Source organism: Salvelinus sp. IW2-2015, linkage group LG36 (assembly GCF_002910315.2).
Source record: "Salvelinus sp. IW2-2015 linkage group LG36, ASM291031v2, whole genome shotgun sequence".
Classification (NCBI taxonomy): domain Eukaryota; kingdom Metazoa; phylum Chordata; class Actinopteri; order Salmoniformes; family Salmonidae; genus Salvelinus; species Salvelinus sp. IW2-2015.
The window spans coordinates 27,103,623-27,129,358 of NC_036875.1; the positions used below are offsets into that span (position 1 = coordinate 27,103,623).

At 43.3% G+C, this 25,736-nt stretch overlaps 1 protein-coding gene across 2 annotated transcripts in view; it reads left to right on the forward strand.

The window, feature by feature from the left end:
• Positions 1-3,886: 3,886 nt before the first annotated feature.
• LOC111959684 (LIM and senescent cell antigen-like-containing domain protein 1) overlaps positions 3,887-25,736 on the forward strand; it is an 83,071-nt gene continuing 61,221 nt past the window's right edge. Inside the window, exon 1 of one of the 2 annotated variants that reach the window (XM_023981441.2) lies at positions 3,887-4,715. In XM_023981441.2, the coding sequence (XP_023837209.1) occupies positions 4,678-4,715 (38 nt within the window). In that variant the 5' untranslated portion in view covers positions 3,887-4,677. Of the gene's footprint in view, positions 4,716-19,673; positions 19,780-25,736 lie in introns of those variants that run through there. The other variant, XM_023981442.2, reaches the window with a different exon arrangement.

The window sequence follows — 25,736 nt, forward strand, 5'->3', positions numbered from 1 at the left end:
AGGCAGAAATCTGTTTACATATGTAAAAGACAAACCTGTTTGTCTTGTTTGTAGAGTCAACGTGGCTGTAAGTAAGGAGTACAACATTAGACGACACTATGAAACGAAACACCATGACAAATACAAGGACATGGACATGACTCAAAGGAGCCAGAAAGTAGAGGAGATGAAAGAAGTTTGGTTTCACAACAGATTATGTTCAAAAAAGCCACATCACAAAGTGAGGCTGCTGTAAAGGCAGTTATTATATAGTGGCAGCAGAGATCGCAAAATCAGGCCGGCCCTTTAATGAGGGAGAGTTCGTCGAAAAGTGCATGATGAAAGTTTGTGACTCGTTTGCCCAGAGAAAAAGCAAGCATTTTCAAACGTGAGCCTGAGCAGGAACACAGTAGCTGATCGCACATGTGATCTTGCCACCAATCTGTATGACCAGCTGATGGAAAAGGGAAAATATTTCGTTGCGTTCTCCCTCGCTGTGGATGAGAGCTGCGACGCATCTGGAAAAAGTTTATTTTGTATTTAAATCAGAAGGCTGCAAATAGAAAAGAGGCATACGATTTTATTTTAAATTTTATTTATTAATAAATGAATGCCATTGATGGTTTTTTTCATTTGAAATTCGATTTTGCATGTCTCCACTATTAAATTATATATTGTATGGTAATAAGCGATGCTTGTTCCATATTCAATGTTAAAGAATGCCCCAGCTGCGCATCCAGGCTGCTCAAACGTTGTCTATGTTTGGCAGCACATACCTGTGTGAACAACTGTTTTCTTTGATGAACCTGAACAAAACATCACACAGAAGTCGACTTACTGCTGAACACCTCCACTCAATTCTGAGGATTTCCTCAGCTCAGAGCCTTACCCCGAACATTGATGAACTTGTGGAAAAGATGGGACACCACCAAGTATCACCCTCAACCTCAAACAAGTGAACATTACTGTGCAATCACATATTTAGAGTTTTTACTCAGTTCAAGTTTAAAAGTTAAAGTTTAATATTTGTTTTCAATGCATGTTACTTCTCCTTAAACAAAGTGTTGTTTTTGATTAATAGATTTTTGCACTTTATTTTATTGTATTTCAATCCAATTATATTTTAAAAATATTTCAGTTGAGTGGATGATAGAAAATTGCTATTATTGTTTTTTTCTTTGAAGTAAATTTAGCCCACTTTTGCTAAAATAGAAAATATAGGCTACTGATGGTGCCTTGAATACCGGTTTCTTTCATTTAATGTTCATGTTATGGGGATTTTTATATAAAGGAAATTTGTCTTTTGTGTCTGTTGAAAATTAAAGATTACTGACAGAGCCATAAGAAAATATTGCTTTATTTATCTGATCATATTGGAATATATTTGTTAGGTTTTCAGTAGGTTCAATTAGGTTCACTAGACTATATGCGTCATTTAAAAAATTTTCAATGAACATTCGAACAGTCCGGCCCTCGGCTTGTAGCTAAATTTTTTATTTGGCCCTCCGTCCATTTGACTTTGACACCCCTGAGCTAACCGATCGCTGCAGCTGTACATAGTCCATCTGTAAATAGCCCACCCAATCTACCTACCTCATCCCCATATTGTTTTTATTTACTTTTCTGCTCTTTTGCACACCAGTATTTCTACTTGCACATCACCATCTGCTCATTTATCACTCCAGTGTTAATCTGCTAAATTGTAATTACTTCGCTAACTATGGCCTATTTATTGCCTACATCCTCATGCCATTTGCACACACTGTATATAGACTTTCTTTTTTTCTATTGTGTTATTGACTTTACGCTTGTTTATTCCATGAATAACTCTGTGTTGTTGTTTGTGTCACACTGCTTTGCTTTATCTTGGCCAGGTCACAGTTGTAAATGAGAACTTGTTCTCAACTAGCTTACCTGGTTAAATAAAAAAAATATTTAAAAAAATCCCAGAACATATTCCAGTCTGTGCTATCAAAATAGTCCTTTAGTTTAGCGTCTGCTTCATCTGACCACTTTCTTATTGACCGAGTCACTGGTGCTTCCTGCTTTAGTTTTTAGCTTGTAAGCAGGAATCAGGAGGATAGAATTCTGGTCAGATTTGCCAAATGGAGGGCGAGGGAGAGCTTTGTACTCATCTCTGTGTGTGGAGTAAAGGTGGTCCAGAGTTTTTTCCCTCTGGTTGCACATTTAACATGCTGATAGAAATTAGGTAAAACCGATTTGAGTTTCCCTGCATTAAAGTCCCTGGCCACTAGGAGCGCCGCCTCTGGATGAGCATTTTCCTGTTTGCTTATAGCCGTAAACAGCTCATTGTGTGCGGTCTTAGTGCCAGCATCTGTCTGCGGTGGTATATAGACAGCTACTAAAAATATAGATACTCTACCTCAGGCGAGCAAAACCTAGAGACTTCCTTAGCTTTCGTGCACCAGCTGTTGTTTACAAATATGCATAGGCCGCCGCCCCTTTTTTACCAGTGGCCGCTGTTCTATCCTGCCAAAAAAGCCTAAAACCCGCCAGCTGTATGTTAATCATGTTGTTGTTCAGCCACGACTCGGTGAAACATAGGATATTACCGTTTTTAATGTCCCGTTTGTAGGATATACGTGCTCGTAGTTCGTCTATTTTATTATCGATTGATTGTACGTTGGCTAATAGTACCAATGGTAAAGGTAGATTACCCTCTCGGCGACAGATCCTTACAAGGCACCTGGACTGTCGTCCTCGATACCTCCATCTTTTCCTCCTGTGAATGACGGGGATGAGGGCCTTGTCGGGTGTCTGGAGTAAATCCTTCCCGTCCGACTCGTTGAAGAAGAAGAAATCCTCCAGTACGGGGCGAGTAATCGCTGCCCTGATATCAAGAAGCTCTTTTCGGTCATAAGACATGGTGTCAGAAACATTATATACAAAATAAGTTGCAAAAAAAACACACAATAGCACAATTGGTTACGGGATCGTAAAATGGTGACCATCTCCTTCGGCGCCATTATCTGTAATAACAAGAATTGTGCAAGCTAACACAGGCAGGCAACAAACAGGCAAATAACACCACAACAGTGGTGTGCAGAACGGCATCTCGGAACGCACAACTCGTCGGTCCTTGTCACGGATGGGCTATTGCAACAGACAATCACTCCGGGTTCCCCTCCTATCAGCTAAAAACAAGAAGCGGCTCCAGTGTGATCGCCTGGTCCGACGAATCCCGGTTCCTGTTGCGTTATCCTGATGTCAGAGTCAGAATTTGGCATAAGCAGCATGAGTCTATGGCCTCATCCTGCCTGTTGTCAACGGAACAGGCTGGTGGCGGTAGTGTAATGGTGTGGGAAACGTTTTCCTGGCACACGTTAAGTCCCTTGATACTAATTGAGCAACGTTTGTACTCCAGAGCGTATCGGTAGTTGTTTTGGAGGCAAAGGGGGGTCCAACCTGGTACTAGATGGGTGTACCTAATAAACTGTTCATTGGGTGTATATAAAACACTGGAAAATTACGCTTTTAACTGCACCGGGCCTTTAAAGGAAAATTCCTCCCAAAAACTTTGGGTATTTGTTTCATTAGTCCATTGTTAATATTGTTCCAAAATGTTTAGCATGTCAGGAATTACGTTTTCAAGATATATAACTTTAAAAATACAGAAATACAGCTGGTATGATGCATTTCGCTTTTAAGAGTTAATTACTCCAAATAAAATGGATTTTAACAATCTTCAGGGGACAAATGCCCCCTTTCAAAGTTTCTGTTTTTATCAAATAACACACATAAATAAACTATTAATTCTGCCCACTTGCCTAAGGATGGCCAGTATGCACATATCTAAGTCTTACCAAACGTAGACTTGTTTTGTGTCTGAAAATAGACATGTTCATTATGGGAGGCGTTTCCCCCCAACATAACCTGTTCAGTCTACGGGTCTGGAGAGCCTACAGCATTGACAGATCTTCCAGATGTTTTCCTCTCGTCTTATTCCGGAAAGATAGCCTTTTAAGGAAATATACTGTATGTTCCAATTACATGACCTAAGCACACTGAGCACTAGTAGGTCTTTTTAAAGTTTACATTCTTATGGTTAAATCTCGTTTTGTTAATTTGACCTAATGTTAATACATCAAATAGTCTACAGTAGACTACAACATTTTCGAGCAGCGCCCCTCTGCGCTCAGTTATTTTCTCCAATAGCATGTAAGAAGTAGACTATACGACTTAGAGCTCACATTTATGTGTAATAGTTTTCCAAATATCACAAATTTTTCACTGTGGGAAGTCAGTGCTGCTCGGGTAGATTTCCGCAAACATCCGTCCATGTTTAGCGAGGAAATATGCTGGAAATACACAGCGCAATATAATAACAACATTTAGCTAGTGCATGAGGTTTAAAGTGTAAGTTTTATATTTAACCTGCTGTCCATATATGCATCTGGTATTTACAGTAAAGACTAGTCTTCTGTAGGCTATCGTGGTCCTACATGGATGATTTGACTAGAATCAGAAGCTTAGAGGGCGGGTCTAGTCCGGTTAAATTACATTTTAGCGCAGTAGCCAGACACACCGACAGAAAAAGAAATAGGCGAGGCTCATTCGCCATTACTAAGAAAGTATCGCCTGTAAACAATAGCCTATACAAAAAAATACATCCCCTCCAGCCCCAAACATCTGGAAAGAAAGTGCCGTTGGAGACGAAATACCCCTGCAGCCAAGAAGATGTTGGGGGTGGCCGAAGAAATGACCAATGGCAACGGGTGAGTACTGAAAAGAAAACACGTGTTATGATCGGCCAAATTTGCTTCTTAAAAGTGTTGGTAGTCTGTGTGTTGACTCAGGACAAACAGAGCTGCAGCCTGTTGCAATCAATGATCATGCACAGCGCTGTCTGTCTGCGGGGTGTAGTTGCGCACAGATGAGTTGATGCAGTGCTTAACTATCATCTATCCATACTTGATTTACATTAGACCAGTCCGGGTGTGATCACTACTGCAACAATGTAACAATTACTTTATGGCCTACTTGAGTTATACTGTGTTAGGCTACTGAACAGCTGGGGCAGTGATGATCACTCTGGTTAGGCCTATTCACAATGAGTTATGGTTCAAAGTTGTCTTTGTTTGCTGCTCTGCAGTACTGCTGAGATTTAAATCCTGAATTAGACTGTTGTAGGCCTACTTTACAGGTTTTGACCTACTTGTTGCAAACTTGATGAAAGTACAGCCTGGGACCATCTGAAACCTTGTTGTGGTCACTACGGGACAACAGTGCTATACCGTCTGTGTTCGTGATTCCTCAAGAAACCAAAACAAAAAAAGACCATGTGTACAAAACATTAGGAGCACCTGCTCTTTCCATGACATACGCAGACAAGGTGAATCCAGGTGAAATGCCACTTTCAAAACAACTGGGAACTCAGTACAAGGTCAAATCATGACATCAGTGATCTTCAGGTCGGAAAGTCGGAGCTCTAGAAAGAGACCAGAGTTCCCAAGTTGGAATTCCAAATTAGATGACTGTTCAAATAGATTTTTCCTAGTCTGAGCTCATTTTCTTTCAGAGTTCCCAGTTGTTTTGCACGCACTCTAGTCGGAAGTCTGAGATTTTCAAGTTCGGAGATCCGAGCTCCCAGTTGTTTTGAACTCGGCAAAAGCTATGATCCCTTATCGATGTCACTTGTTAAATCCACTTCAATCAGTGTAGATGAAGGGAGACAAGTTAAACATTAAAGAAGGATTTTTAAGCCTTGAGATAGTTGAGACATGGATTGTGTATGTGTGCCATTCAGAGGGTGAATGGGCAAGACAAAAGATTTAAGTGCCTTTGAACGGGGTGTGGTAGTAGTATGTGCCAGGGGTTCCAGTTTGAGTGTGTCAAGAACTGCAATGCTGCTGGGTTTTTCATGCTCAACAGTTTCCCATGTGTATCAAAAATGGTCCGCCACCCGAAGGACATCCAGCCAACTTGAAGCTACTGTGGGGAAGGAAGCATTAGAGTCAACACGGGCTAGCATCCCTGTGGAATGTTTGACACTTTGTGGAGTCCCATGCCCTGACGAATTTGAAGTTTGCAGTTGTGTCTGAAAACACTATTTTGCTCAAAACATATTTTTTTACCCTTTAGTGTTTGTACTTTACTGTATTTATACGTAGGATATCGCTTTTCAACAGTAAAAATAAAAAACTCGCTTGGATGTCTTTTATGCAATATGTCCCAAGGGGTTGTGGTTCAGGCCAAAATGCCACTGCTAAGCCCTGTTCTTAGGCACAACGTAACCAATCCAGAGGTGCCTGATTGCTATTATAAACTGATTACCAACGTAATTAGAACAGTAAATAAGTAATTTTGCTTAATACCTATGGTATATTGTCTGATATACCACAGCTTTCAGCCAATCAGCGTTCATAGCTCTAACTACCCAGTTTATAATGACATACAGTACTGGCTAGGAGCTGCATATCCATGCTGTCCAGATCTGACGCAGTGAATGTGATGACGCTATCTCTCTCCATCAGTCCTTAATGGTTAGTCATTACTGTAGTTCCATTCTACCCCCTGAGACATGTTTCAGCAGATCCGCTTCCTGCCTGTATTACCCCCCCCCCCCCCTGTGTGTGCGTGTGCGTGTGAATGTGTGTGTGTTACTTTATTTAGATGCAGGGATCTCTGCTCCTGTCAGGAAGGAAACTGGTTTATCATGTACTGGTTCACTGGGCACATTCCCCCGACCAGTACCAAAAAGTACTCAGATGTATCCATTCCCTACTGTTCTGGATAGAGCGTCTGATAAATGTTCCAAGATGGCGTAGCAGTGTAGACGTGTTTCTTTAGTCCTCTCGTGTACGTTCGTATTTTTTCGTATTTCTTGTATATATTTAACATTTTTTTCATCTCTTTTCGATTTTTAATTCGATATATCTTCCGGTAACCTACCTCAACCAATGTGATACGGAATCGCTATTATTTTTTAACTTAGGAAACCTTTCAAGAACCCCCAGTAGCTAACCAGCTAATCAGCTACAAGCTAATTTAGCCATTTTTGCACAGACACCAGCCCTGTTTTAGCCTGGATATTACTCACCAATTTACCAGCATCGGACTGTCTCTCGACAACACGCCGGATTCCTGCCGTAATCCCTGAGCCACTACTTTATCCTCCACAGCTAGCTTGCAGCTAGCGCAGCTAGCGCCACTGCCACGAAGCTAGCACCAGTTAGCAAACACAATTCTACAATTCACAACCTCTCTTTCGCCATCGCCATCCGGCTTGGATTCTCTGTCGACACGACCACGTCTGGTCTGCAGACGAATAGCCCATCCGCGTGTGCCCTCAACCGGCCTCCGTCTGAGCAGACCCCTCCGTCTGAGCAGCACCCCCCGGGCTACTAACTTTAAACGCCGCGTGCTTAGCTTAGTGGAGGCCTCCTGCTCCATCTACGGCTGCCCCCTGGACACTATGATCACTTGGCTACATAGCGATGCCTGCTTGACTGTCCATTAATTCACGGGTACTCCATTCTGTTTATTTGTGTTTTATCTGTCGGCTCTGTGCTTTAACCAGGATCTGTGTGTAGTAATCCGCCCTCTCTGCCTAGTCGTCGCCATTTTTACCTGTTGTTGCTGTGTTAGTGGACTAGCTGCTGTTATCTTACCTGTTGTTTTAGCTAGCTCTCCCAATCAAGACCTGCAACCACTTTATGCCTTATTGTATGTCTCTCTCAAATATCATATGCCTTGCATACTGTTGTTCAGGCTAGTTATCATTATCATTGTTTTGGTTTGCAATGGACCCCGTAGTTCCACTCTCCGTACCTCTGATACCTCCTTTGTCCCACCCCCACAACATGCGGTGACCTCACCCATTGAGACAGCATGTCCAGAGATACAACCTCTCTTCATCACCCAGTGCCTGGGCTTGCCTCCGCTGTACCCGTGCCCCACCATACCCCTGTCTGCACATTATGCCCAGAATCTATTCTACCACGCCCATAAATCTGCTCCTTTTATTCTTTGTCCCCAACGCTCTAGGCGACCAGTTTTGATAGCCTTTAGCCGCACCTCCTCTACTACTCCTCTGTTCCTCGGGTGATGTGGAGGTAAACCCAGGCCCTGCATGTCCCCAGTCACCCTCATTTGTTGACTTCTGTGATCGAAAAAGCCTTGGCCTCATGCTTGTCAACATCAGAAGCCTCCTCCCTAAGTTTGCCTTATCACCGCTTTAGCACACTCTGCCAACCCTGATGTCCTTGCCGTGTCCGAATCCTGGCTAGGAAGGCCACCAAAAATTCTGGGATTTCCATACCCAACTATAACACTTTCCGTCAAGATAGAACTGCCAAAGGGGGAGGAGTTGCAATCTACTGCAGAGATAGCCTGCAAAGTTCTGTCTACTTTCCAGGTCTATGCCCAAACAGTTCGAACTTCTAATTTTAAAAATTAATCTCTCCAGAAATAAGTCTCTCACTGTTGCCGCCTGCTACCGACCCCCTCAGCTCCCAGCTGTGCCCTGGACACTACTGTGAATTGATCGCTCCCATCTAGCTTCAGAGTTTGTTCTGTTAGGTGACCTAAACTGGGATATGCTTAACACCCGGCAGTCCTACAATCCAAGCTTGATGCCCTCAATCTCACACAAATCATCAAGGAACCACCAGGTACAACCCTAAATCCGTAAACATGGGCACCCTAATAGACATTATCCTGACCAACCTGCCCTCCAAATACACCTCTGCTGTCTTCAATCAAGATTCAGCGATCACTGCCTCATTGCCTGTATCCGCCCGGGTCCGGGTCAAACGCCACACCTCATCACTGTCAAACGCTCCCTACACTTCTGCGAGCAGGCCTTTCTAATCGACCTGGCCCGGGTACCCTGGAAGGATATTGACCTCATCCCGTCAGTTGAGGATGCTGGTCATTCTTTAAAAGTTACTTCCTCAACATATTAGACAAGCATGCTCCGTTCAAAAATGCAGAACCAAGAACAGATATAGCCCTTGGTTTACTCCAGACCTGACTGCCTCGACCAGCACAAAAACATCCTGTGGCGAACTGCAATAGCATCGAAGAGCCCCCGCGATATGCAACTGTTCAGGAGAGTCAGGAACCAATACACGCAGTCAGTCAGGAAAGCAAAGGCCAGTTTTTCAAGCAGAAATTTGCATCCTGTAGCTCTAACTCCAAAAAGTTCTGGGATACTGTAAAGTCCATGGAAAACAAGAGCACTCTCCCAGCTGCCCACTGCACTGAGGCTAGGTACACGGTCACCACTGATAAGTCCGTGATAATCGAAAACTTCAACAAACATTTCTCAATGGCTGGCCATGCTTCCTCCTGGCGACTCCAACCTTGCGCCACACCCCGCCCCCCCGCTGCTACTCGCCCAAGCTCCCAGCTTCTCCTTTACCCATATCCAGATAGCAGATGTTCTGAAAGAGCTGGAAAACCTGGACCTACAATCAGCTGGGCTTGCAATCTGGACCCCCTATTTCTGAAACTGTCCCCGCCATTGTCGCACCCCTATTACCAGCCTGTTCAACCTCTCCTTCGTATCATCTGAGATCCCAAGGATTGGAAAGCTGCCGCGGTCATCCCCTCTTCAAAGGGGGAGACAACCCTGGACCCAAACTGTTACAGACTATATCCATCCTGCCTGCCTATCTAAGGTCTTCGAAAGCCAAGTCAACAAACAGATCCACTGACCATCTCGAATCCACACGTACCTTCTCCGCTGTGCAATCCGGTTTCCGAGCCGGTCACGGGTGCACCTCAGCCACGCTCAAGGTACTAAACGATATCATAACCGCCATTGATAAAAGACATTACTGTGCAGCCGTCTTCATCGCCTGGCCAAGGCTTTCGACTCTGTCAATCACAATATTCTTATCGGCAGACTCAGTAGCCTCGTTTTTTCTAATGACTGCCTTGCCTGGTTACCAACTACTTTGCAGACAGAGTTCAGTGTGTCAAATCGGAGGGCATGTTTGTCCGGTCTCTCTGCAGTCTCTATGGGGGTACACAGGGTTCAATTCTCGGGCCGACCTTTTCTCTGTAATACATCAATGATGTTGCTCTTGCTGCGGGCGATTCCCTGATCCACCTCTACGAGACGACACCATTCTATATACTTCCGGCCTTCCTTGGACACTGGTGCTATCTCTAACCTCCAAACGAGCTTCAATGCCATACAACACTCCTTCCGTGGCCTCCAACTGCTCTTAAACGCTAGAAAACCAAACTGCCATGCTTTTCAACCGTTCGCTGCCTGCACCCGCACGCCCGACTAGCATCACCACCCTGGACGGTTCCGACCTAGAATATGTGGACATCTATAAGTACCTAGGTGTCTGGCAAGACTGCAAACTCTCCTTCCAGACTCATATCAAACATCTCCAATCCAAAATCAAATCAAGAATCGGCTTTCTATTCGGCAACAAAGCCTCCTCACTCACGCCGCCAAACTTACCCTAGTAAAACTGACTATCCTACCGATCCTCGACTTCGGCGATGTCATCTACAAAATAGCTTCCAATACTCTACTCAGCAAACTGGATGCAGTTTATCACAGTGCCATTCGTTTTGTTACTAAAGCACCTTATACGACCCACCACTGCGACCTGTATGCCCTAGTCGGCTGGCCTCGCTACATGTTCGTCGTCAGACCCACTGGCTCCAGGTCATCTACAAGGCGATGTAGGTAAGTGCCGCCTTATCTCAGTTCACTGGTCACGATGGCTACACCCACCGCAGCACGCGCTCCAGCAGGTGTATCTCACTGATCATCCTAAAGCCAAAACCTCATTTTGGACGCCTTTCCTCCAGTTCTCTGCTGCCTGCGACTGGAACGATTGCAAAAATCTCTGAAGTTGGAGACTTTTATCTCCCAACAACTTAAAAAATCTGCTATCCGAGCAGCTAACCGATCGCTGCAGCTGTACATAGTCACCTGTAAACTACCCACCCAATTTACCTACCTCACCCCCATACTGCTTTTATTTATTTACTTTTCTGCTCTTTTGCACACCAGTATCTCTTCTTGACACTGATCATCTGATGATTTATCACTCCAGTGTTAATCTGCTAAATTGTAATTATTCGATTTATTGCCTACCTCATGCCTTTTGCACACTTGTATATAGATTCTCTTTTTTTTTTTACCATGTATGACTTGTTTATTGTTTACTCCATGTGTAACTCTGTGTTGTCTGTTCACACTGCTATGCTTTATCTTGGCCAGGTCGCAGTTGCAAATGAGAACTTGTTCTCAACTAGCCTACCTGGTTAAATAAGGGTGAAATAAAATAATTAAAAAATGACCCAAAAGTAAAAATGTCATTACCCCAACACACACACCAACCACACACCACCACACACACACCACACACAACACCACACACACACACACACACCCACACACACACACACACACACTTTGCTTGTATAATTCCTTTCCTGAGTTGTTTACGGTTGGGGGAAAGGAGGGAATGGGGTTGGTGGTGGAGGGAAAGAGAGAGGGGTCTTTGTCATGGCTGAGACTCAGAGAGAAGTTGCTTTGGCAATGTAATATATGTTTCTCATGCAATAAAGCTCTTTGAATTGAAAGGTCATGATGTGGAGAGCGGATGTCTTTCTAGTCTCCTGAGTTCTCTCTCCTCTCTACATCTCTCTCTCTCTGTCTACATCTCTCTCTCCTCTGTCCTAATCTCTCTCTCTCCTGTCTACATCTCTCTCTCTCTCTGTTACATCTCTCCTCTCTCTGCTACATCTCTCTCTCTCTGTCTCGCTCTCTCTCTCTCTGTCTACATCTCTCTCTCTCTCTGTCTACATCTCTCTCTGTCTACATCTCTCTCTCTCTCTCTGCTCTACATCTCTCTCTCTCTCTGTCTACACTCTCTCTCCTCTGTACCACTCCTCTCTCTCTCTGTCTACATCTCTCTCTCTCTGTGTCTACATCGCTCTCTTCTCTGCTCCGTCTCATCTCTCTCTCTCTCATCTCCGTCTACATCTCTCTCTCTCTCTGTCTACATCTCTCTCTCTCTGCTCCACTCCACCCTGAGCAGGAATGTGCTCAGTGGGAACGTTGAAAATCAGAGCTCTCTCTCGCTCTCGCTCTCTCTCTCTCTCTCTGCTCCACCCTGAGCAGGAATGAGCTCAGTGGGAACATTGGACATCAGAGCTACTGTCAGTCAGATAACTTCTGTAGCTGTCACACATATTTACACATTTTTTAATACCTTGGTCTTTCTTCCTGTCCCCATAGCAGAACGCCTTTGAAGAACTCCCTTTGGTTCCAGGTAAAACCCTTTTGTGTTCCATCCATTTCCACAGAGGGATCTACATTGCACCTAAAATAGTTCTACCTGGAACCATTCTCCTATGGGGACAGCCGCAGAACCCTTTTGGAACCCTCTTTTGAAAGAGTGTGCCATCCCTCCCCTGATTGTAAACTAACGGACAACAATACTTCTATTGCTACTTACAGCTATTTTTGCTCACATGTACTGTACATGTAGTTTAATTTCCTCTTCCTGCAAGTGCTGGATTTCCCCCACAGTGGCCAATCCACCATTCATTCTGATCTTAACTCCAACCCTCCTATGTCCACAGGTTAACCCATCTTTCCCAGTATAATTCCATTTAACAATTTCCTTTTGCAATACATCCCTGCATTTTACTGCGATGTCTTGTAAGTGTCTTGAACCTCCCTGTTTGTAAAATGTCTACTGATATTGCCCTAAAATAGAGTATAATGATGTTTCCCATTGACTGATTGTGGTTCTTCAGATCCCCTAACAATACATCTGCAGGTCTATCTGAACCCTGATATTATGACAGAACATCCATTCCTGGATTAAAATTGAAATTAACACATTTCTGTGTCAATTGTTGTTTTATATGTCAGTTCATAGACCCGATGCCAAGGTATTGGTACATCAAAAACATGTTCCCAACTGACTTGAATTTCATACGGCATTGCTGTCAAACCTTTTGACTTTAAGTGAAACTGATCAAAAAAAAATTGTATACCAATCATTTCAAGCCATGTATGATATTTAATGGGTGGCAGACAGACTAATTCTTTCATTTCTTCTTTAAGTAATTGTCTCTGCCAATTTTGTGAGATGAGATGAGTTGGTTATAATTTTGTTTAGAGCATACATCTCCATACACTGTTGTTAGTTGCTTGTGTGACATCATTTTACCATCCTTGTTTACAATGTTCTTCATAAATATTATACCTTTCTTGTACATTTCTTCCATTTTTTTTTTTTCTCTCTCTCTCAGTACATTGGAGTTTAGCCATATTATTGGCTGTAATATTCAATCTGCCTTTTTTTTGGAGGAGGAAATTGAAATTGTAGCCAGCTCTGTATGACTTCCTTTAAAAAAAGGATGATACTTTCAACAGAGATCCATTGTCAATCCACTGAAAATGTGAGCTTTTAATCTGCAAAAAGGAAAAGAGCCCACTTTTTAACATTGGATGGGCCTCATAGTATCTTGCTAAAAAAACAGTTTGGATTTAGATACAATTTCAGTACAATGGAGACTTTAAGAGAGAGGTTTAATGCCTTAATATTTAATAGTTTTAACCCTCCAAACTCATGTTCGTTATATAAATATGGAGGTTTAACTTGCCATTCCAAATAAAGTGAAATACCTTTTTTCACATGATTTGAAAAGGATTCTCCTGGAGTCGGTAGGGCCATGAATAATATGTAAACTGCGATATAACTAGAGAATTAATCAGGGAAATCTTCCTGTAAATGGATAGGTGTTTCCCTCTCCACGGTTTCAAGATTCTATCTATTTTGCAAAGTTTTGCGAGATCGCTAAACTTTTCCGGGATATGTACACCAAGCAGGGGCGCCGTATGGGGGGGAAAAGTTAGGACGACTCTAAGGGCCTGTGACTGACAGGGGCCCTAAAAAATGATTAGAACATTAGGTTTAAAAAATCTATATTCAATTATTAACTTATCATTGTTATATTATCTTATTTACAATTCACTAATAAAACGAACAGATTATTTTTCTTATTTTTGGCAAAAAGTTAATATCCTGATTCTCCAGTCAGGAAAAATCTCACTTGACACAGAGGCAGCCAATATCAGAGCCTTAAACGAAGAGATGCAGGTTCTTTGAGATGGATGGGAGTCTCTCCTGTCTGAGGCAACACTGATTGCTACGCAAATGGATGTTGCACTTCAATTTAGCATTTTAGAAGAAAAATAAGAGATTCCATGATGAGACAGTGTTTTTTACTGCTATGGATAACATCATAAGTGACTTGGACATTAGGTTCCACACCACCGCAAAAATTGTAGAATTATTTTCTGCTGTTCTGAAAGTTGGGCAGATTAGTGAGGATAAAGTCCCTTCTGTGTGCCAACCACTGATCATGAAGTATTCCAGAGATCTTACACCTGAGTTTCAAAATGAAATAAGACACCTGAACACTGTATATGCTTCCACTTTCCCCCCTAACTTGCCCCTCTTGGTCTCCTGAATGCAATTTGTAAGATGCAGCTGCAAAGCATTTTTGGAGAGGTATGCATTTCTTTACGTATATTTTTCACACTGCCTGTGACCGTTGCTGGTGGCGAGAGAGCTTTCAGTAAACTAAAACTGCAAAAAAACTATTTGAGGTCCACTATGTCCCAGGACAGGCTTTGCAGTCTTTCCAAGCTGTCCATTGAAAGTCAGTTAGCTAGAAAGCTGGACTTCAAAGACTTGATCAATGACTTTGCTAGCAAGAAGGCTCGGCACTGGGCTCTTGGTGAGTAAGGCTGAGCAAAGGCCAGTGATAACTGTTAAATGGAATGGCTATGGACATTGGATCATAACACATATGATGCCCACAGGCTGAGAACAAGACTGAGAACAGACTGAGAACAGACTGAGAACAGACTGAGAACAGACTGAGAACAGACTGAGAACAGACTGAGAACAGACTGAGAACAAGACTGAGAACAGACTGAGAACAGACTGAGAACAAGACTGAGAACAGACTGAGAACAGACTGAGAACAAGACTGAGAACAAGACTGAGAACAGACTGAGAACAAGACTGAGAACAAGACTGAGAACAGACTGAGAACAGACTGAGAACAAGACTGAGAACAGACTGAGAAAAATATATATCTCAAAGTAATGCCATAAAATGTGTTGTGCACAATCAAGACCCCAAGTGGAAGAAACCTATTGATTTGGTGACCACTTGACCTTTCCTCTAGCGCCACCATCAGGCCTTTTCATTTCCATTTAGATTTCCACTTTTACAGCTGCATATCAAATCAAATCAAACTTTATTTGTCACATGCGCCGAATACAACAAGTGTAGACTTTACCGTGAAATGCTTACTTACAAGCCCTTAACCAACAGTGCAGTTCAAGAAGAAGAAAATATTTACCAAGTAGACTAAAATAAAAAGTAATAATAAAAAAGTAACACAATAAGAATAACAATAATGAGGTTATATGCAGGGGGCACCGGTACCGAGTCAGTGTGGGGGGTACAGGTTAGTTGAGGTAATCTGTACATGTAGGTGGGGGTGAAGTGTGACTATGCATATTTTCTAGTTGGTATGTATACTTAGTTAAACAATCTGCTGCTGATTTTATTATTTTGTTTGTTATATTATTCAATAGATGATAATGTTATTTATTTTAATTGATGAGGTTAATGTATATTTAAGTTATATTTATTTTAAGTTATTCATTAATGTTAAGATTCAAGAATTTTACCATTCAAGAATTTTACCATTCAAATGACATTTAGACTGTAAAAGGCCTTTAGCACATTTCATATAGAGGGTATCAGTCTAGCATCAAATAGTGAATTCCACTGTATGCAGAATGTTGCATGCATGTCTGCACAGTGTTATATTTTCACAGCTCACTGTCAGTAAATATCGTACAGTAAATTTTGGACTACAAGAGAGTTGCAAGCCTGCAAAAGTTGAGTTATTTAAAGCTTTGAATGGGTTGATTGGGTTCTGGAGGTGTGTGGTTACAGCAATCAGTAAATATAAGTTAACATCCTGATTCTCAGGATGTTAACGCAGGGTTGGTGTGGCCTGTGGTGGGGCCCAATGTGATATCTTTTCATGGGGCCCAAAATCCCTGGCGGCACCCCTAACACCAAGCACATCGACTTCACCATCCGCCCATTTAATTGGGAGACCACATTGAAATTTAAAGTTTGTATCTTTTGGAGACCCAATCCATAATATAGTACACTTATCATAGTTGAGTTTTAGTCCAGAGAAACTGGAGAAATTATCCCGGTCCTCAATAAGGCCCTTCAAGGTTGAAGATTGAGGACTCAAGAGAATGCTTTAATCATTGGTGTACGTTGATACTTTTGTCTCTAATCCATTCCTTTTTAGCCCCTTAAAGTTATCATTGATCTGATTTTTAAAGCTAAGAGTTCAATGGCCATATTAAATAGGTATGGTGACAAAGAGCAACCTTGTTTTACACCTCTTGGCAATTCAAAGAGAAGTAACCGTTATTTATTATTTGTCATAGAAGATTGTTGTATGTAAATTTTACCCATCTTATGAGAGTTTCTCCAAAGTTGAAAAAATCCAAGCACTTACGTTGCATTCGGAAAGTATTCAGACCCCTTCCCTTTTTCCACATTCTGTTACGTTACAGCCTTATTCTAAAATGGATTCAATAAAAAAAATCCTCATCAATCTACATACAATACCCCATAATGACAAAGCAAAAACCAGCATAAAAAAATACAAAACAGAAATACCTTATTTACATCAGTATTCAGACCCTTTGCTATGAGACTCGAAAATTGAGCTCAGGTGCATCCTGTGTCCATTGATCATCCTTGAGATGTCCACCTGTGATAAATTCAATTAATTGGACATGATTTGGAATGGCACACACCTGTCTATATAACGTCCCACAGTTGACAGTGCATGTCAGAGCAAAAGCCAAGCCATGATGTCGAAGGAAGAGTCCATAGAGCTCTGAGACAGGATTGTGTCGAGGCACAGATCTGGGGAAGGGTACCAAAAAATGTCTGCAGCATTGAAGGTCCCCAAGAACACAGTGGCCTCCATCATTCTTAAATGGAAGAAGTTTGGAACCACCAAGACGCTTCCTAGAGCTGGTCACCCGGCCAGACTGAGCAATCGGGGGAGAAGGTCCTTGGTCAGGGAGTTGACCCCAATCTTGATGGTCACTTTGACAGAGCTCCAGAGTTCCTCTGTGGAAATGGGAGAATCTTCCAGATATACAACCATCTCTTCAGCACTCCACCAATCAGGCCTTTATGGTAGAGTAGCCAGACGGAAGCCACTCCTCAGTCTAAGGTTGGTAACTTACACATGTATACATACCCCTCTGGTGGTCACAGTAGACAACAGCAGTGGGGAAGTGAATTGAGAAGAGCAGTGGTTCTGCTTCTCAAACTTCTCTGTGACTGTCAGTCAGTCTAGGAATGTGAGTGATCCAACACCAAAACCTCTTCCTGGTATCTTCCTGTGACCCACACAATAAGCAAAGATGATATGTTGTAATACACACAGTTTACTCCTTCCCTAGCCCTGTCCCTACTCTAGCCCTTACTATGACCACAGGACTGCACCCTGAGTCAGTCAGCTACTAACACACACACACACACACACACACACACACACACACACACACACACACACACACACACACACACTTCTCATGCCTGCCAGGTGCCAGCATATTACGCTTTGCATAACAAACTCTCCCCACACTAAAATAGTCCAGGGTATCTGAGCCACTGTCTACTACCACACCATGACACAAAAACACACACACAGGTAGGCCTTCCAGGCAGCCAAATAGGAAGTGATATGGCTGAGCAGAGAGACATGGCAACAGACACATTAGGGACAACACAAACAACAACAACCACACAGCAGCCTAACAAAATACTTTGGTAACACATACTATGTTATAGTATTCTGTTTCTTCTACATGCAACCTACACAATCTGCAGTATCAGATCTTGATTGTAGAGAAAACAATGTATTAGTGGGTTTTTTGCTCGTCTTAGTTATATTGATTCAATGTCTCTTTGAAAGAAATGTCTACAAATATTTTAAACTAGATGGCCGTAAGAACAGAGTCGACTGTAGAATTGATCTATAAGACTGCAGTACCTGTTAAGTCCAGAAGGTGGCAGTATCTTCATGTTCTGTTGGATTTGGACATAATGTTACTTGACTTTCCTACACTGGCTGATATCACTCTTATTTCTTTTGGCAAAATCTATTCAAATATCACATGTCTGGGGCGGCCTACACCCCAGCTACCCTGTCAACTGGGACTGGAATGGAGTGGCTACAAAGGTTGCATTTAGAGCAGGGATGGGCATCTGGGGGCGTTGGTCTCAACTTACTGCTGAGTTAGAATAGTAGAATGCACAAAGTGCATTTTTCTAAATGTGGTTGTGCATTAGGAGTTTTTCTCTTATTATGTCAGTCACTGACAGCCACTCAATTAGCTCATGTCAGCTAAATATTTGTAGATTGGTAAGTTAGTCTAGCCTGATATCTAAACTTGTAGTAATCATGGTCAAATTACCGACTGGGGGGTCCACATTGATTTTGTTAGTAACTCTCACTCAGATATCATATTAAAAACTGCTAAATCTTCTCTCCACTCCATGACAAAATATATAGAGTTGCAGGAAATTAACTCTAAAACTTCAATTGTTTCTCTCCGCTGTCAAGAGGGAGGCCACTAAAATACTTTGCTCGCAGAGTGGGGAGGGGAGCAAAATTCCACTTAGGGCCCCCAAAAGGCTAGGGCCATCTCTGACTGCATGTGTGGGTATGGATGTGGGTACACAGACCCGCGAGCCACTGCGGCCCCTCATGAGTTCAGATTTTTTTGTGGCCCCCAACCCCATCAAAGTTGCCCGTCCCTGATTTAGAGGAACCTGAGGGGAGGTTTGTGTGTGTGTGTGTGTGTGTGTGTGTGTGTGTGTGTGTGTGTGTGTGTGTGTGTGTGTGTTGTGTGTGTGGTGTGTGTGTGTGTGTGTGTGTGTGTGTGTGTGTGTGTGTGTGTGTGTCGTCTTTCAGCCAGTCATCAATTCTGCTGAACAGGAATTCATTATTGTACCCAGCTGATCGATTCTCTCTCTCTCTCTCTCTCTCTCTTCTCTCTCTCTCAGAGTTGTGGTTATGGCTTCTCAACTCTGTTTCTCTATACACTTCTCATCACACTCACTAACTATGAATGTAATTTTGGGCATTAGCCAACTTGCTAATAACAGTCATAAGACACACTTATTATGATCAAATTACAGCAATCATCACCACCATCTTCTTCCTACAGGTTAGATCTTTATAGAAAACCTGTAGGAGCTAGTATGTCATATAAATGTAATAATTGCATTATCCTGCATTTTGTGTGTGTGTGTGTGTGTGTGTGTGTGTGTGTGTGTGTGTGTGTGTGTGTGTGTGTGTGTGTGTGTGTGTGTGTGTGTGTGTGTGTTGGGTGTTGTGTTGTGTGTTTGTTGTGTGTGTGTGTGTGTGTGTGTGTGTGTGTGTGTGTGTGTGTGTGTGTGTGTGTGTGTGGAATGTAGTGCAGGTTAAGGCAGGCTAGTGAAGGTGAAAGCTGCTGGGCATGTTGACTCTAGAGACAGAACTAGCCTTATGGCATGAATATCTCTCTCACACACACACACACACACAAACTTCCCTCTCTCACTGTATTAGCCAATAACATCCTCTGAGTAAGAGGAACAATATCAGGTTATAGCATATTCTCATAATATTCTGTAGGCAGACTCAACACACCTCAACACTGAGTAAAAGGTGAGTATACCACTTCATTACATTTCGTTCTTCTTAATTTTGGACTGTTGTGTTTTCCCTGTGTCTGTGTGGGTCATTGTTTAGTTGCTGTAGGCCTATACCTTCAAATGTTTTAGCCAGTCTACTACTCTGCTACACCAGGACCTGCCTGTGTCTCTGGTTCTCTCTTTGTTGCTCCTCTCTGTTTGTGTGTTTGTTTGTCTCTAGTTTGTGATGACTCTTATTTTCTGTTAATGTCACAGGTACTTGTGACATCACCTTCTCTCTGATCTTCTGCAGATGTTTGATTGGGTTGCTCTCATGTTGGTGTAGGCTCTCATGTTGGTGTAGAGATTGACATCGGTCTGATATGGGTGGGGTTAGGGATTGTGATATTGTCTGCAGTAGCACGCATGCACACAAGCATGCACGCACACACACATACAAACACACACACACACACACACACACAACAAAGTCCCAACAAAGCTAGCACATTTTGTTCCTTGGAAGTTGTGGGAACGAAAGTTTTTGGTTTCCCATTTGTTTTGGGATCGAAACCGTACGTTTCCTGACCGGTAAAACGGAACGTTTTTTAAACATTCAGAGAACGGATGTGAACATTTTGCCTGTTCTAGAAACGTTAATCTTTAGGTTGCAGGGAGGTTCTGAGAACGTTTTACTATGGTTCCTTTAAAGTTTTCCTGGCAGGTTATATTAACGTTCTGAGAACGGAAATTATAGTTTATTTTATGGTAATTAAATAACATTCTGAGAACATGTTTCAATAAGAATTTTAATAACAGTGCTAGCTTAGGTTACCTGTTTTGAACTCCAAGCACAGATAGGACCCATGGAAATAAATTAGCTTAGGCATTAATCATGCAAACATATTTATTTTGTGGCATGGCGTCAGTGCGATTCGAACCTATGATCTTCTGTTCTCTATCCATAGAATTAGTCCACTGTGCCACCAGGATGGAGCTTGCACGCAATGTTATTTTTAACTCATACAGAGCCGTTCATTTTAGTCTATTCAAACAGACCCCATTTCAAAGGAAACATGCACTCGTTAAGATCAGGTGTGGCCAATCAGTAGGCGCAGCCAACACTCCTGAACATACAGTCGTGGCCAAAAGTTTTGAGAATGACACATTTTTTTAATTTTAACAAAGTCTGCTGCCTCAGTTTGTATGATGGCAATTTCCATATACTCCAGAATGTTATGAAGAGTGATCAGATGAATTGCAATTAATTGCAAAGTCCCTCTTTGCCATGCAAATGAACTGAATCCCCCAAAAACATTTCCACTGCATTTCAGCCCTGTCATAAAAGGACCAGCTGACATCATGTCAGTGATTCGCTTGTTAACACAGGTGTGAGTGTTGACAATGACAAGGCTGGAGAGCACTCTGTCATGCTGATTGAGTTAGAATAACAGACTGGAAGCTTCAAAAGGAGGGTGGTGCTTGGAATCATTGTTCTTCCTCAGTCAACCATGGTTACCTGCAAGGAAACATGTGCCATCATCATTGCTTTGCACAAAAAGGGCTTCACAAGCAAGGATATTGCTGCCAGTAAGATTGCATCTAAATCAACCATTTATCGGATCATCAAGAACAACGGTTCAATTGTTGTGAAGAAGGCTTCAGGGCGCCCAAGAAAGTCCAGCAGCGCCAGGACCGTCTCCTAAAGTTGATTCAGCTGCGGGATCGGGGCACCACCAGTACAGAGCTTGCTCAGGAATGGCAGCAGGCAGGTGTGAGTGCATCTGCACGTACAGTGAGGCGAAGACTTTTGGAGGATGGCCTGGTGTCACAAAGGGCAGCAATGAAGCCACTTCTCTCCAGGAAAAACATCAGGGACAGACTGATATTCTGCAAAAGGTACAGGGATTGGACTGCTGAGGACTGGGGTAAAGTCATTTTCTCTGATAAATCCCCTTTCCGATTTTTTGGGGCACCCGGAAAAAAGCTTGTCCGTTGAAGATAAGGTGAGCGCTACCATCAGTCCTGTGTCATGCCAACAGTAAAGCATCCTGAGACCATTCATGCGTGGGGTTGCTTCTCAGCCAAGGGAATGAGCTCACTCACAATTTTGCCTAAGAACACAGCCATGAATAAAGAATGGTACCAACACATCCTCCGAGAGCAACTTCTCCCAACCATCCAGGAACAGTTTGGTAACGAACAATGCCTTTTCCAGCATGATGGAGCACCTTGCCATAAGGCAAAAGTGATAACTAAGTGGCTCGGGGAACAAAACATCGATATTTGGGTCCATGGCCAGGAAACTCCCCAGACCTTAATCCCATTGAGAACTTGTGGTCAATCCTCAAGAGGTGGGTGGACAAACAAAACCCACAAATTCTGACAAACTCCAAGCATTGGTTATGCAAGAATGGGCTGCCATCAGTCAGGATGTGGCCCAGAAGTTAATTGACAGCATGCCAGGGTGGATTGCAGAGGTCTTGAAAAAGAAGGGTCAACACTGCAAATAATGACTCTTTGCATCAACTTCATGTAATTGTATATAAAAGCCTTTGACACTTATGAAATGCTTGTAATTATACTTCAGTATTCCATAGTAACATCTGACAAAAATATCTAAAGACACTGAGGCAGCAGACTTTGTGAAAATTAATATTGTGTCATACTCAAAACTTTTGGCCACAACTACACTTAAATCAAATCAAATCAAATCAAATCAAATTTTATTAGTCACATACACATGGTTAGCAGATGTTAATGCGAGTGTAGCGAAATGCTTGTGCTTCTAGTTCCGACAATGCAGTAATAACCAACAGTAATCTAACCTAACAATTCCACAACTACTACCTTACACACACACACAAGTGTAAAGGGATAAAGAATATGTACATAAAGATATATGAATGAGTGGTGGTACAGAACGGCATAGGCAAGCTGCAGTACTGGTATATTAGAGCTAACGGTATACTGGTACATACTGAGATGAGTACTGTAGTGAGTATGTAAACTAAGTGGGTAGTTTTTAAGTGTGTCTAGGTGTACATTGTTTACATAGAAGATGGCAGAGATGCAGTAGATGAATATAGGAGTAGCAGCTATATACATATGAGATGGTAATGTAGCGCGTATGTAAACATGTATTAAGTGGCATTGTTTATAAGTGGCTTAGTGGTAAGTGTCTTTACATAATTGTCGATCCATTCCATTTTTAGATGGCTTTGAGGATTGAGTCAGTTGTATGTTGCAGCGGCGCTAGATGTTTAGTGGTGGCTGTTTAAACAGTCTGATGGCTTGAGATAGAAGCTGTTTTTCAGTCTCTCTCGTCTGCTTGATGCACCCTGTATGACCTCGGTTCGCTTCTGTGATGTGAGCGCGGGATGAAAGCAGGCAGTGGTTGGGTGGTTGTTGTCTTGGATGATCTTTATGGCCTTTCCTGTGAATCGGGTGGTGTAGGTGGTCTGCGAGGGCAGGCCGGTAAGTCTTTGCCCCTGGTTGGATTGTGTTCCTGCAGCCGATCACTACCTCTGGAGAGCCTTTAGGTTTGTGGGCTGGAGCAGTTGCCGTACAGGCGGTGATACAGCCGACAGGATGCTCTGATTGTGCATGCTGTAGACAGTGTTGTGAGTGGCTTTTGGTTGGACAAGCCGATATTTCTTCATGCCTCCGGAGGTCTCTGAAGAAGGCCGCTGCTGGCCTTCTTCACACGCTGTCTGTGTGGGTGGACCAATTAAGTTTTGTCCGTGATGTGTCACCGAGGACTAATTACACCTTCTCACTTACTGGAAACCCCCCGTTCCCCGAATTGTTGGATAGGGGGGTGGTCCCTCTGCTGTTTTCCTGAAGTCATTCATCTCCCTTTTGTTTTTGTTGACGTTGAGTGTGAGTTATTTTCTGAACACCAAACTCCGAGGGGCCTCACCTCTCCTGTAGGCCGTCTCGTCGTTGTTGGTAATCAGCCTACCATGTAGTGTCAATCCCGCAAACTTGATGATTGAGTTGGAGGCGGTGCATGGCACGCAGTCGTGGTGGAACAGGGAGTAAGGAGAGGGCTCAGAAGCACCCTTGTGGGGCCCAGTGTGAGGATCAGGGGGTTGGACGCATGTCTTGTTACTACCTCTCACCAACCTGGGGGCGGCCCCGTCAGGAAGTCAGGACAGTTCACGGGCGGGGTCTGAGACCAGGGTCTGGAGATGGATGAGTTTGGAGGTACTATGGTGTTTAATGCTGAGCTGTAAATCGTGAATCAGCCATTCTCACATGGGTATTCCCTCTTGTCCAGATGGGTTAAGGGCAGTGTCATGTGGTTGCGATTGCGTCGTTGTGCGACTATTGGGCGGTAAGAATGGAGTTGGGTCTAAGGGTGTCCGGTAGGTGTGGAGGTGATATGTCAGGTCCTTGACTAGGTCTGTCAAGAGCACTTCATGATGACGGAAGTGAGTGGACGGGCTAGTAGTCGTATATAGACTCAGTTATCCTTAGCTTTCCTTGGGGAACAGGAACAAGAGTGGCCCTGCTTGAAGCATGTGGGAAAGCAGCTCTGGGATAAGGATTGATTGAATATGTCCGTAACACACCAGCGCAGCTGCGTCTATGCGCATCGCTCTGAGGACGCGGCTGGGAATGCCGTTGTGCTTAGCATGCTCTGCGGCGAGGGTTAACGTTTAAATGTTTTACTCACCTCGGCATGCAGTGAGGAGAGGCCCGCAGGTTTTTGGTAGGGCGCGTGGTCAGTGGCAGTGTATTGTCTCAAGCGGGCAAAAAAGGTTGTTTAAGCTGTGCTGGGAGCAAGACTCCTGGTCCGCGACGGGCTGGTTTCTTTTTGTATCGTGATTGACTGTAGACCTGCCACATACTCTCTTGTGTCTGAGCTGTGAATTGCGGACTCTGATGATTTGTCTCTGTATGGGACTTAGCTGTTTGTATTGCCTTGCGGAGAGAATTAGCTACACCTGTTTGTATTCGGTCATGGCTTCCGGGTCACTTGCCCTGGTTAAAAAGCGTGGTTCGGCTTTCGTTTCACGCGATGCTGCCGTCAATCAAACACGGGTTTCTGGTTTGGGATGTTTTCATCGTTGCTGTGGGTACGACATCGTCAATGCACTTCTAATGAACTGGCTCACCAAATTCAGCATACTTCGTCCATATTGGTATGTTGGACGGCAGATGCGGACACATATGTCAATCGGCGTGATCGAAGCAGTCTTGAAGCGTGGCATTATGATGGCGGACCGACGGTTGAACTCAGACCTGAGCGCGGGAGCTTGTTGTTTTAGTTTCTGTTTGTAGTGTGAATCACACAAAATGAGAGTCGTGGTCAGTGAACTTTTATCCTGGAGACTAAGGGGGGGGGAGGGCGCTTATAATGCGTCGGGCGTGAAATTAGTATAACAATGTCTAGGGTTTTTCCAGCCACTGGTAGTCTACAATCGATATGCTGATAGAATTTTAGGAGATTTGTTTTTTAGATTACGCTTGGTTAAAACCCAGCTACGATGAATGCCAGCTCCAGGAGTGTGTGTGTGGTTTCCGTTTACAAGAGAGTCAGATAAAGTTCGTTCAGGGCCATCGATGTGTTCTGCTTGGGGGGAATATATACGGGCTGTGATTATGATTGAAGAGAATTCCCTTGGTAGAATAATGCGGTCGACATTTATTCGTGAGGATTTCTAGTATCAGGTGAACAGAATGACTTGAGTTCCTGTGTGTGTTGTTATGATGATCACACACTCTCGTTAATCATAACGGCATCCCCGCCCCTCTTTACGAAAGATGTTTGTTTCTGTCGGCGCGATGCATGAAGAAACAGCTGGCTGCACGACTCCGTTAGCGTCTCTGAGTTAGCCATGTTTTCCGTGAAGCAGAGCACGTTGCAATTCCCTGATGTCTCTTCTGGAATGCTACCCGTGCTCGCATTTCATCACCCTTAATTGTCAAGAGACTGGACATATGGCGAGTAGTTGCTAGGGAGTGGAGCGCGATTGTGCCCGT